The sequence below is a fragment of the Dendroctonus ponderosae genome, unplaced genomic scaffold, assembly GCF_020466585.1.
Source record: "Dendroctonus ponderosae isolate FM_Combo_2020 unplaced genomic scaffold, Dpon_F_20191213v2 Dpon_F_20191213_7, whole genome shotgun sequence".
In the NCBI taxonomy this organism is placed as follows: domain Eukaryota; kingdom Metazoa; phylum Arthropoda; class Insecta; order Coleoptera; family Curculionidae; genus Dendroctonus; species Dendroctonus ponderosae.
Window position 1 is genome coordinate 6,474,911 of NW_026018916.1, and position 12,751 is coordinate 6,487,661.

The window sequence follows — 12,751 nt, forward strand, 5'->3', positions numbered from 1 at the left end:
ATCAAAAGGCATAAAGGCAGGTATTTGCCTTTTTGCTTTGTTGAAATATCGAAATCCCAGATGTTGACTGTTACTGAGCAGCATCATAGGCGAGCCCTGTTATTTAAAATCACATGTTATTTTAAATATCGGTTACAGGTACCGGCTGTTCCATATCGATATCTGTTCCAAAATACCTGTGACAAGTATTTCGTGTCTTCCGTAACCCACGCGTTTAGTTTCCCAGAGACAATCCACCTTCATCATTGAAAAATTTCAAGTTTTGTTTGAAGTTTAGTTCTTAARCAATAAATCTAATCTTGGAATAGCAAATACATTTTTTTCTTTCTTYTATATCTTTATCCAATTTTGCCTATGCATTTTGCTTAAGTTTTCACATTTCAAGGTTCATTTTGTAATTCTTTTAATTTATATATTATTTGCGCGGTTCCTTCCCAACTAAACAATTTCAAAATTTCYGTGTTTYGAGATATTGCTTTCCTTCACTGACAMATCGCTACTATTTCGTCTATRGAYGTACTTCTGGTACGTTTTTTTARTTTCCTCGGGGAGGTTTCTATATTGCTCAGTCCTTCAATACTTCGAAACAACTTTCTAGTAGAAGTTACTACTGRTAGRAGGGCGATTCGATGTGCCTAGCTGGCCGAAGTAGTAYAATAAATACTCGCTTCAAAAAAATACATGAGACTAAATGAATCTACCCGTTATAATTAGGGTAAAATTTGCATTAATATTTATATTATTAAGTATGAGCCGCGTAAAGTGTGAAGTGACTAAATTTAATTATCTAATAGTATACTTCTGTACTTATMGTCTAATTGTGCTAAATGCTTCGTCCAGAAAGATCTTTCTCATGGATACGTCAGGGATTGAAATATCATACAGATACAAGTGTGATTGATCATCGAAATTGATATAACCAGTTGTCACATCTGTTTACTACCAATTATCCTGATCCTCTTTTCTAGGTCCAGAGACCGCTATCGCGATCGCAGTCGCAGCCGTACTCCTTCAAGGAAACGGGAGCCAACTCCTCCAGAAATCGATGGAGAAAAGCTTATTCAAGATACTTTGGCGACATTAGCTGCTTCAAGAAACTATGCCAACTTTCTGCAAGCCCAAGGAGAGAACTCTAATCATTCAACCGGTAAATAGTTCTTTTGTTTAACGGATTTACAAAACACGTGGCGCACCTGATTTTTTCCAATTTGAAGTTTAATTCGTTTTTGGTTATCTCAAGGGCAAAAAATGTTGACTTCATTTTCTAAGACAAATAATGGGACAACATCAAACTGTTTTTTTTAAATACCTGCATTTCAATCCGTAGGTTCTCCTGGTTCTATCATTAAATGCGATTTATCATAAAACTGTTTAAACCTCACTTCCCAACATCATATTTCATTATTTTCAATTAGTTTTTTTTTTTCAATTTTCAATTTAGTTCAATTATTTTTAATTATTTCAAATTGTATCGTGACATTCTAAGCGAAACCTTCTAACACTTGTTTCTATCAAACTCAAAACAATTTTAATTGTTGCCCATAACCGGAAATTTCAATATGACTTCAATTGCGGTTACTTTCATGCATAATTTTAAGTACGTATCTTCGACATTGTTATACATTTAAAGTGCTCAAGAGCAGCAGAATCTTAAACTAATCACAACTGTGGTGTAACGTCGAAATGTTTGTCAGCTAGTTGCAATAATGTCTGATTGCCGTTGTAATTATTCGGTAAAAAATTTGTAGGCTTCAATTTTGGCAATCTTTTGCTATATTAATGATTTTCCAATTGATTTGATTGTTAAACTCTTTATCACCCTGTTACCACGATCGAGAAGTCCGACTTAACTGTGGATGTTGTGTTATGTAGGTAGTCAGGAATCCGAGAGTGCCGCGGAGAGAAGAAGAAAGAGACCGTCAAGATGGGGTGGTAGTGAACATGAAAAGATTTTCATTCCGGGAATGCCTACAATTTTGCCTCCTAATTTGAACAAAGACCAAGAATATGCATATCTGTGTAAGTATTTTTTTAATAGTTTTATTTTCTATTTGGTAAGTATTGTTTTGTTACCTGAACGGAGAGAATTATATTTATATGCGCCGAAATTAAACGATAATTGCAGGTGTGGTGAGCTGTATTGACAAATTGTGTAAAACACATAAAGAAACTATAACATATATGTTTCAGAGAAAAGTGATGAAAGTTGAGAATCATATATTTGGTCGATTGAGATAATGAATGTATGTACGTATATTTTTAAAGGAAATCTTGTAGGTCATCTTTTTTTGTAAACGTCATCAAGTCAAAAGTTTGAAATTCGTTTATTAAAGGACGTTTGTTTTAATTGTGAATTGTCAGGTAAGAAAAAACAATTATTAGTAGGCAGTTCGAGATTGGTAATTTGAACCTTGGCGAATTATTTTTTAAAATACTAGAAATTTGAAAAAGTAAAGCATCTACTAGTACCCAAGAATTGCATTTAAACATAGTCCCATTGTTGCAATGTTTACACTTTCTCAAAGTAAGCAGTTTTTAATGCATATTCTTATATCCACATTTCGCAGTCATTAAACGAAAAATCAAAAATGTATACAAGATGTAAAATGCGCTGGGAAATTTTTAAGGGTGATTCTATATCGTTAAATAATGGTAGTAAGTTATGTAAGAAAAATTCGAAATCTTAGTGCATTTCGAGTTACAGCTCATCAAACTTCTTTTTTTTTGTCCTGTTTTTGGACAATTATTTGCGGATTACATTGAAAATTGGTACTTTGGTAGATGGCACTTTATCTGTAATCCTAATTTGATTTTCTGCGTATCTTTTTTGTCACGCCAAATATCGCAACAATGAATACCGATTATAAACATTCGAAAATATTAGACAACAAATGTGCTCTTAACGAAAATTTAGTCTAATATGAACAGTAATGCAATAATTACAATAAATTGTCAAATTTGGCATTTTGTTAAAAAAAAATTTCGAGTCGTGTTAAGAACACATTTTTTATCTAGTATTTAATGTAATGTTTAAAAAAAATATTTTTTTTATTTATAGTTGATGTTTAAAAAATTCTGAGATAATTTATTTTGGCGATATTTGACGCGACTAGAATAAAATATAGGCAATTAAATTTGGATTACAGATAAAAGTGCCAACTAGTGGCAAAGTGGAAAAACAATTTTTGATGAGAAAGGTAAAGATTACTAAGCTAAAACTCTGTACCAATTTTCAATTTGATCGGCGAAGAAATGTTAAGAAAAGGTCAAAACTAGATAGAAAAAAATTAAGTTTGTTAATCTGTAACTAGGTAAATATTCAGATTTCGAATTTTTCTTACATGACTTACTGCCATTAATTTAGCATGTTGAATCACCCTTTAAAATTTCCTAACCCATTTTTCTAACACCCTGTATGTCGAGTTTCCTTAGACAATTTTAATTGCTATAATAATCCTGGTTTGTTTTTGAATCCTCTTGTGTTTTGGCAACGTATATTTTCGCATATTTGCCGTTCATTTTCGCTTGTTTATGGTCACAATTGGTTGTACGTCAATTTACAAGGTTTACAAGGTGCTATCTTAGAAGGAACAAAAGTTTTTTTCCTGTGGCTATTGGACTCATTTTGTGAAGTGATTTTTTAAATATTAATCTTTTTTCCTAGCTGGCTTAGTTTAGGAAATAATGGGCCGTTTCCATACACACACGGAGAATTAAAGGACGAACTTTTCACTTGCCACTCGGTTTATAACTACATAAATGGATTAAAGTCAACCTACCACTTGAATTTAAATACATTCCCAAAACTGTGGGCATTTAATTGATTATTTATTTATATATTTGTATAATCTTTTCTAACAAAGGGGCATTTGCCCTCGCTAACCCGTTTCATTTCAGTGCAACTACAAATTGAGGAAGTGAGCAGAAAACTACGTTCCGGCGACTTGGGAATCTCTGCTAACCCGGAAGAAAGGTTTGTCATTGAAACTTCTACACCGTTTTCCACTGACCATTTAGCTTAGACGGTGGTCCTTATGGAGTTCTTTGAAGATGGCTTTGCATCAAAAGAGTCCAAAAGTGGTTTGACATCAACACTTACTTTTTATAATACTCATTTTTACCCAATAATTAGCGATGGAAAAGAATTACTTTGTTGCATGTGACAGAATTTATCGATGGTTTAGTTCGTTTTATCCAATGGAATAAATGTATTCTGTATTTGCAGCAGCTAAACTGTTTGCTAAAGTAAAGTAAATCGCGTTCAAACAGCATAGTAAAATGTGAAACACATTTAGAAGCGATAATTATCAATCAAATATAATATGCTTATCCATCCCTAATTAGTAAGGTAAACTTTAATAATATCAATAATCAAAATATTCTGTTCCAGAAAAAGTAATACTAGCTGTTCTAGCAAAAAAACATAAGTCCTTTCGACAATAAACTTAATTAAATGATTATTTTCAGCCTAACTAATCCAAAATTAATTTTCAGGCAGTATACGAACGTTTACTTTCAGCGCCTAATAATAATCCCTTTTAGATTTTCAGCGAATAATTAACCTTTTTCTCTAGGAAACAGATACTCTTCAGTATTGCAAATGACAGTATTGGCCATGTTTACTCACTAAACATTTTAAAAGCAATCTATAGTGGTAGACTTAAATTGCAATTTTATAATTACTTGTATAACACGGCTAATATTAAATACATTTTAAGATACTTTTTATGAAATTCGTGAAAAAGCTGCTTCTTGCCGTGTAATCTATCTCAGTTAACTAATGAAATGTTGGTCGAAATTCGTGAAAAGTGCGTTGTCGCTATTGGATGGTCTTCTATGTCCAAATTTTCGGAATAGATTTTCCATTACATTTTTACTAAGAAAGGGATTCAACTGACTGAAGAGATAATTTACAAGTTGCGTCGTTAAGAAAAGCTACGCTTCACTTTTTAATGTACAAGTTGGTAGTACAAGTTGGTAGTAGTAGTTTTATAAAACATAAATTTTATTCTTATTTTTAGAAATCTGACTTGGAGTTCTTGTTTTACGTTAAATAATCATTGTTTTCCAAATCTGACGATTTAATTATTATAATATGGGGTGTTCAGACAGTGGTTGTTATAAACGATACCACACAGAATGCTTAAAATACTTGGGGGGCTGGCTTCGGTGTGAAATTAATCATTAATCAAAAAAGCAAGGAGTTGAAAAATATTAAATAGATACTTGAAGAATTGTGAATTCATTGATATTCGTATTTTGTATCTAAATTTAATTGTACGTCGTCTAAAATTATGAATTCAACGGTTAGAATCGACATAAGATTTATGATATGCAATTTTTACGAAAAACGAATCATTTTTTTAAAGTCCGTGTATATATGAATGTTCTGATTTTTCATTTAATTCATGTACGTTCAAAATTAATATACAAGCTTATCAGATAAATTACTTTATCATCCCAATTGCATACATTTCAAAGTAACGACAAGCTATATTTCTATCCTTTTACTTATCAATCATATCAATAAATTCATAACGAAGCCAGATTGGAGATGAACTACAATTTCGATTCCTTCTGTATGATATCCTCTAGAGTTCTGACAGTATGTCTTTTTTGCTTTAGATTTTAGTCAAAACACGACAATCTGTGCTAGTTGTTTCTTAGTTCAATTTGAAAGTTTGCTAGTTGCAATTTTGGGCTGTAAGAGATCTTCCAATATCGTAATTGCCAAGTTGTTCGCGTTTTTATGCACTTACACGGCAACGAGCACAAAGGGATCAAAATTACATATAGGCTTTTGTTGCAACAGATCACCGTCGCCCGAGCCTATCTACAGCAGTGATGGTAAAAGGTTGAACACGAGAGAGTTTAGGACGAGAAAACGCTTGGAGGAAGATCGACATAATCTCGTTTTGAAGATGCAATCCATAAATCCAGAGTTCAAACCACCTGCTGATTACAAGTGAGTTCTTAAATACATGCAACTTCCATTTTATAATTGCCATGTCAAGTTTTACTCGCGCTGTTGGTTGATACAAAAAACGCGTTAGATTCTCACATCCTCCATAGATACCATAGTACATTGTTTGTTGATGTGCACAACCTGTTTTTTTAAATTAAAAAACCCATACCTCATCTGCATTCAACATAGCACACTTTTAAATTTGCAGGCCTCCAGTGATCCGAGTGAGCGACAAAGTCATGATTCCACAAGAAGAGCATCCGGAGATAAATTTCGTCGGACTTCTCATTGGACCCAGGGGCAATACGTTAAAGAGTAAGCAAAAAAATATATGACAATAGAAAGTAATAGTTACATATTAATATTTACTAAACATGATGTTTTATACCATCTTTCGGGTCTGATATTAAGAAAGATTGACAACATACCTTTACTGATTTACAATTATTGTCATTGCTGCAACTGTTTTTCCTCCATATTATTTGTATATAATTAATAATTGCTTGCAGCTATGGAAAAGGAGACGGGAGCTAAAATTATAATTCGCGGTAAAGGCAGTGTTAAGGAAGGGAAAGTTGGTAGGAAAGATGGTCAGCCTTTGCCAGGAGAAGACGAGCCCCTCCACGCTTATATCACGGCCACTAATCCAGAATGCGTCAAAAAGGCGGTCGAAAGGGTAAGTTTGCAGTATAAAAAAGTAACAATTTGATGTAACCGAACATAATTCGTAGATCAAAGAAGTTATCAGACAAGGTGTGGAAGTACCCGAGAATCAGAATGATTTAAGACGAATGCAGTTAAGAGAGTTGGCACAACTGAACGGTACTCTGCGGGAAAATGATGGCATGCGATGCAGTAATTGTGGGGCAACTGATCATAAGTCATGGTTGGTAAGTATCAACGAATTTGACTGAAAAAAAACTGAGCGACCTAACAGTAGTTATTTACATGATGTTTAACCATCTTTCGGGGCTGAAAATGTTTGAATGAGAACACATATCACTGAGTAATTTGAATGTACCATGTGATTGGAACTGCCAATTATCGTGTTTTTAAATAACCGTATTTCTAGTGTCCCGATAAACCAAATGTGACCAACAATATCGTGTGTTCGAGTTGTGGAGCAGCAGGCCATATAGCAAAAGATTGTAGACAAAAGAGACCAGGACAAGGAGGCCCTCCGATGGCAGGCGATAGAGCTAAAATTGATGAAGGTAGTTAATATCCAGTTTCAAAGTGTTCATTATATATTAAAAATGTCAAATTTACATGATGCTTTATACCATCTTTCGGGTCTGATTTTAAATGATTGACACCATATCCATAACTGATTATTCTAGTTGTATTCGATGGCTAAAACAATGTGTTATTTAAGTTTACATATTTTCTTTTTTTTTTCTTCAGAATACATGTCTTTGATGGCTGAACTCGGTGAAGCACCGCCTCCTGCTCCACCCTATGGTAAGTAGCAACATATTTTTAACTGTTAACTGTTAGCAAAAAAATACAACACTGATTGGTCTATTTTTCAGGTGATAATATGCAGAAGCGTAGTTCTGCATCTTTCAATCTATTTTCTCCACAATCGGCCCCAAGACCTTTAATGCCTCCTCCTGGTGTTCCTCCAATGGCCCCACCATGGGTTACTCCATGGGGACCGACACCATCGATGAGTTCTGCAATTCCACCGCCACCTCCTCCTCCAGGTACATATGTTTTTTAATTACCATAATAGGCATTATGACAAATTTTGAAATACCGTTGTATAATGGAACCGGAATATATGGATAATCCGGGAACATTTAATAGGATTAACATATAACCATTATAAAATTATTAGCAAGTTTGCGATTTTTGCATCAGTCGCAAAACTATTTTTAAGTACAGGTTACAGAAGTATGTGCGAGCGAAACTTATCTCAATTCAATTCGCACATTCCCGCGGTTTACTAATAATTATGTATTGAAGTATTGTAATAATACGTACTGTTATTTAGGAGCTGTTAGCACTACCCCTCCACCACTTATGTCTCATTGGTCGGGACAACCTCCTCCACCTGGGGCTTCAATGTCATCTTGGCCTCCTGCAGGTAATTTGACAGATTTGAAAATTATTTCTAATATACACCATTATAAATGATGTTCTTTTACCATCTTTCGGGTCTGATCCTAATGATCGATACCATAACTGTTACTGATATAAACAATAGTAATCATAGAGCACATGTTTTATAAAAGTTGATTAAAGTTAAAGAAATTCATTTTCCAGCACCCCCACCGTTTTGGCCCACTGGAGCTAATGCGATACCGCCTCCACCACCAGGTATAGATGTTAGCAGTCTTTTATCTGCTCCTCCGCCACCACCCCCTTCGAGCTAGAAAATAGCAGTTTAAAGCAATTAGCAATTTAAAGCTTGCATACCAGAAATCAGCATATAGGTTTTGCTAAAATGAGTGTTTGTTTGTAAGTCCTGATGGTAAATATACATACATACCGTGCCAACTTGTCGACATGATTCAGTCACCTCGATGAGTAAAAGGAACTTAAGAAAAATCTATTTGGAACCTTTACCTGAAAGTATCAACGTTTGGAATTGCTATAATTTTTTTATGAAAACAGTTAATGTAAACTTTATTAAAGCAACTTAGAAAGATTTAAAATGAGCATATCGTTGCACCATGGAACTCTATATACTGAGAATGGGGTATTGTCTTATGACGCAAGGTTAATATACGTAATCTTCAGAACAAATAACGTAAAACTTAATTTGCTCTAATCGTTTTTATAAAACAGAAGGTTACATTGTTATAATTTCAAGTAACAGTAACTTTGAACCGATTGGCTGAACTTGCAAGTTTTCATTTACAGCGGAGACTTATGCCGATATCGAAAACGATATGCTTTAGGGAAAAACGGATATGTATTCAGGCAGATATTTGTTAATAAACATGTCAGCGAGGCAACGTCTTAGATCTTAGTTTTTATTATGTCCTGCAAATCTTAAAAAACGTCGTCGAACATATGCGGTTTACTTAGGGACGATACGATAATGAGAAAGTATCGATACTTACTCATTCTCTGGTTCAAAAGAAGACGATCTGGTCAAACTTTTATTAAGGAAACATGTTAACTCCTCTAATATTGATGGTGAGTTCTGAAAAATTTATGTTTTCTTGAAACATCGGGAGAAAGGTACGATGGATTATATATATTGTTGTATATTTTTTATAATAGAGAACATAACAGAATGGCTTTAGTTAAAATAATGTTTTGAAAATTGGAGAAATGCTTCGAAAAAAAGGTTCAGGACTGTCAAAAAATTTACCACCTTCCAGAAAAATCCTGTTTTCATTGAACATAAAATACCTATTGTGTGTCTGATCTGAGTTGTTTATATTTGTCCGGGTTTTATGTGCGGCTACAAACTCAATAAAAAAAAATGTTAATCATTCAGACAAGTAAAACGTTACATCATCATCTTTGTCCTGTACTAATTGCCAGATTTTTTTGAAAAACTCGCAAATATTCGATGGCATTCTTTGCGTGTATTGCCAGTCGTGGTCATATTTAATCGGGAATATATCGCCTATCGAAATATTGGCATTTTGGTGGTGAAAAGTGTGTTGATTGGTTTATCTAAAGTGAACTTTCGATGCAAGTGAATCACAGCCGATACGGAAATGGTTCAGGAAAGAGCCCCAGCATGCAGAAAACTGGTAATATAGATCTCTAATATACAGGGTGTCCGTAAAAATATACGCATTTTTTGAGAAAAACTGTCGGAGGTTTGGAGAGCGAACAAATATTTCACGGCAAATTTACATTCCAGTTTCAATGCAGCTTAGCATTATTTCCTGTACACTCAACACCTTTTTTTTCTTCCCAGGTGCTACAATGCAGCTTTCGGTAAGTTTGACAATACATTTTCCCTCGAAGATCGCTTTTAGATATTGTTGAATTGTATTTTGTTATATTCGTCAACTATTAGTAGTTTTTAACCTTGTCATGTTGATGCAACAAACACGGATACAGAGTTGCCCCAAAAGTTCAATACACGTAACATTTAAATTGTTTTCCATGATATGAAGAATAAGATATGAACAAGAACTAACACGTAGTTCTTGTTTCTATTAAATTGACTTCAGAACTTCACTTTCACATAAGAATCATATTGCTTGTATAAGCAATACACGGTAGATTTCGTGATAGGTGAGACGATTGGAGCCATTATGGAGTATCCACAAGGAGAGTAAACTTAGGGATGATTCTTCCGCAGTCGTGTCAATATAAATAAAGCTAAGTTGTTCAAAACTCTGGTAAAAGATCCTACCGGTCTTAGGTAAGTAAATAAAAAGATATCCAATTTCAAAACCGTTTATTTCTAATTCCAAATGTTGGTTTTTTTATTGAAGAACCTGGGAGGGTTTGATAACAACACTCTTATATTAAATATTAACGTATTATTTCACGAGAAACCTTCTAGCTTGTTTGCTGCCTTAATAAGAACTGTATTATTACCATTAAATAAGAAGTAACGCTCGAGATCATTAAACCTAATACCCTAAAGTTAACATCAAAAAAGCCACCTGCTGATAGGCAGGGAATATGAGAATAGCTTTGGAAGGCAAAGCATTTCAACTCTTCTTGTAGGAAAGCTTCGTCATTGTTTTTTGGCTGAAATGGAACTTTGTTTAGCAAGTAAAAACATGTCCGGGTGGTTTTCTCTCCTTCCTTGGTGATCTGCTCACCATAAAAAGCAAATAGAAATGATTGAGCCTGTAAATTAAAGAGAGTGGAATATTTTCGGAAGAAATGCACATAGAACATAGGCTTTACCATATTAGCAAAAATCCAAAAGCAGATGATGCCCATAAAAAGAGCCCACTTGTTCTTGTCTGAGTCGTTCCTCGGTGTCACGTAAAAATCAATAATAAAAGTGACCTTTGCAAGAATGTTAGCTATACTGAACAGGATGGTGAATAAAATTATCCTTCCAAACATCTCATTGAACCTTTTGACCAATTTACACAGCTCGTAATGCATCATTTTGAAAGTTCTCACACTGTAAAAATGTTCGGAACTCAAAATGTAACTTAAATGAGTTTCTATTTCGTTTTCGCTTGTTTTATTGTTGCTGGTGGTTTTTAAAAAATTGTCAGTTTTGTACTCCAGCAGTTCATTTAATTCTGCAAACCTTAGTTCCAGTTTTCTTGCTAGAGTTAACAGAAGCAGCAGTACCAGGTTATACAAGTAAAACTGAACATCTCCAAAAACTAGATATTTGTATGTACTCCAGCCGAAATTCACTAAGAAGAACGATGCGTCGAAAGTTATTAAACTTCCTATGCACACGTTGCAAATCAAAAAATTTCGCCAAAAATGGTGCTTTTTCATCGCCAGTAATGGTCCGAACAGTTTGTTTCCTTCAGGGTACAAACTACTGAATAATTGGTAAAAGTTTTCTGCATTTTTTGGCAAATACAAAATAATTATGATAATACTAGCCGTTAAGCAAAAATCTGCCACGTGCTCGGCCGTTTTTACCGCTACATGCTGGTTTGGAAACGGCGTTGGCTTTCCTATTAACGAGTAGATGTGACCAAGAATAACTAGAACTAAACAGAAAATACTACTAGACTTAAGAAAGCAGCAACTGAAGACATTGTCTCACCTAACAGGACCACTGTCATTGGATACACCACATGTTTCTTTTCCAACAACTTTAATGTTTGTTTAATGTAAAAATATTCCATATTATGGCGGTGTCTTTCTTTGAAAATGGGTGCTTTTTCCCCAGGTTGCACTTTATTTTTCACCATTCTAAGGCCGACAACTTACACACGTTTATTGATTGCAACGAAAAACGCCAAATCAGACTTAACGTTGAGTAGATGTTTAAATTAAACTTCGGAACACTGATCGCAGTCATTTCGCCCGGTCAGACACTCTAAAGTTAGTTTTTAAGCACCAACTTCATCGTAAACAGCAGAAGAATGGCGTCAATACTTTCATTTAAGTAATTCTTTCGTCGCATGTTTCCACAAATGTATCCTTTATATCTCTTAATTAAGGAATGACCAGTTCTCGGCTGCGTAGGTATTTACACGAATTTACATTTAGGGCCATAAACAGCACGAACGACAAAAGTGGATCAAGGTTTACTTGCTTTGTTAGGTGATTTATGGTAAACGAATTTGGCAATTTATTGTGATAACACATACAAGTCAATGAATTGAATAGATAAAAGCTGCTCATACTCATACAAGTGGATACTTCTAACCATTGGTCAGTGCGACAGTAGAAGGCGTTTAATTATAATAGTAGTAGTATTGTGGGGGGACTGATGGGTCCGGCGAGTAGGCTTTAAAGGTATCGGTTCCTTGCTTATGGTCATAAGATTTAGGTTTCGGTATCGATATGCTCATGTTATATTTCTTTGCGGCCTGGTTTAGCTAGAATAGCAATAGGTTTGTTGATAAGTTCTATATCGTTGAGGCGGATTTATTTTTTTTTACAAACTTCTTTTTGGGTATTTCGCCTCAAACATTTTTGTCTTTAAAAAAGACAGAATTTCCTCACGTTTTTTATTACAGATTTATAAATAGTGCTCCTATTTCGCAATAAGAACGAATTATTTATCAAAAAGTAATCAAGAACTATGAGTATATGTTTCTCTGGTCTACTTCAGATTTTAGCATAGGTAACCATCTATGACTAAAATTAAATGAACATGAAGCAACACAATTATTTTGATTTAGTCAAATTAGTGCGCTTTCTTTAATTTTA

The 12,751-nt window shown here is 34.2% G+C and overlaps 2 protein-coding genes across 2 annotated transcripts in view; one reads left to right on the forward strand and one right to left on the reverse strand.

Moving 5' to 3' along the window:
* LOC109543086 (splicing factor 1) overlaps window positions 1–8,942 on the forward strand; it is a 10,881-nt gene extending 1,939 nt beyond the window's left edge. The window contains exons 2-13 of the mRNA XM_048668640.1: window positions 969–1,147; window positions 1,873–2,019; window positions 3,898–3,973; window positions 5,813–5,965; window positions 6,174–6,280; window positions 6,475–6,641; window positions 6,697–6,855; window positions 7,038–7,179; window positions 7,370–7,426; window positions 7,498–7,671; window positions 7,962–8,054; window positions 8,234–8,942. Of these exons, the coding sequence (XP_048524597.1) occupies window positions 969–1,147; window positions 1,873–2,019; window positions 3,898–3,973; window positions 5,813–5,965; window positions 6,174–6,280; window positions 6,475–6,641; window positions 6,697–6,855; window positions 7,038–7,179; window positions 7,370–7,426; window positions 7,498–7,671; window positions 7,962–8,054; window positions 8,234–8,343 (1,564 nt within the window). The 3' untranslated portion in view covers window positions 8,344–8,942. The remainder of the gene's footprint in view (window positions 1–968; window positions 1,148–1,872; window positions 2,020–3,897; window positions 3,974–5,812; window positions 5,966–6,173; window positions 6,281–6,474; window positions 6,642–6,696; window positions 6,856–7,037; window positions 7,180–7,369; window positions 7,427–7,497; window positions 7,672–7,961; window positions 8,055–8,233) is intronic.
* Window positions 8,943–10,323: 1,381 nt separating this feature from the next.
* LOC109543085 lies at window positions 10,324–12,483 on the reverse strand. Its single transcript, XM_019912612.2, has 3 exons — window positions 11,637–12,483; window positions 10,802–11,580; window positions 10,324–10,741 (listed from the first exon to the last, which is right to left on the reverse strand). The coding sequence occupies exons 1-3, from the start codon at window positions 11,782–11,784 to the stop codon at window positions 10,445–10,447; spliced, it is 1,224 nt and encodes a 407-aa protein (XP_019768171.2). The 5' UTR covers window positions 11,785–12,483; the 3' UTR covers window positions 10,324–10,444.
* Between the last annotated feature and the right edge of the window lie 268 nt (window positions 12,484–12,751).

What these genes read in the sequence shown, in the direction of transcription:
- LOC109543085 (XM_019912612.2), bottom strand. Translation starts at nt 11,784, where the DNA reads ATGGTGAAAAATAAAGTGCAACCTGGGGAAAAAGCACCCATTTTCAAA. An exon ending in AATGACAGTGGTCCTGTTAG is followed by an intron (nt 11,581 to 11,636) that starts GTGAGACAATGT and finishes TTTTCTGTTTAG; the next exon opens with TTCTAGTTATTCTTGGTCAC. An exon ending in TTTGGATTTTTGCTAATATG is followed by an intron (nt 10,742 to 10,801) that starts GTAAAGCCTATG and finishes TTTAATTTACAG; the next exon opens with GCTCAATCATTTCTATTTGC.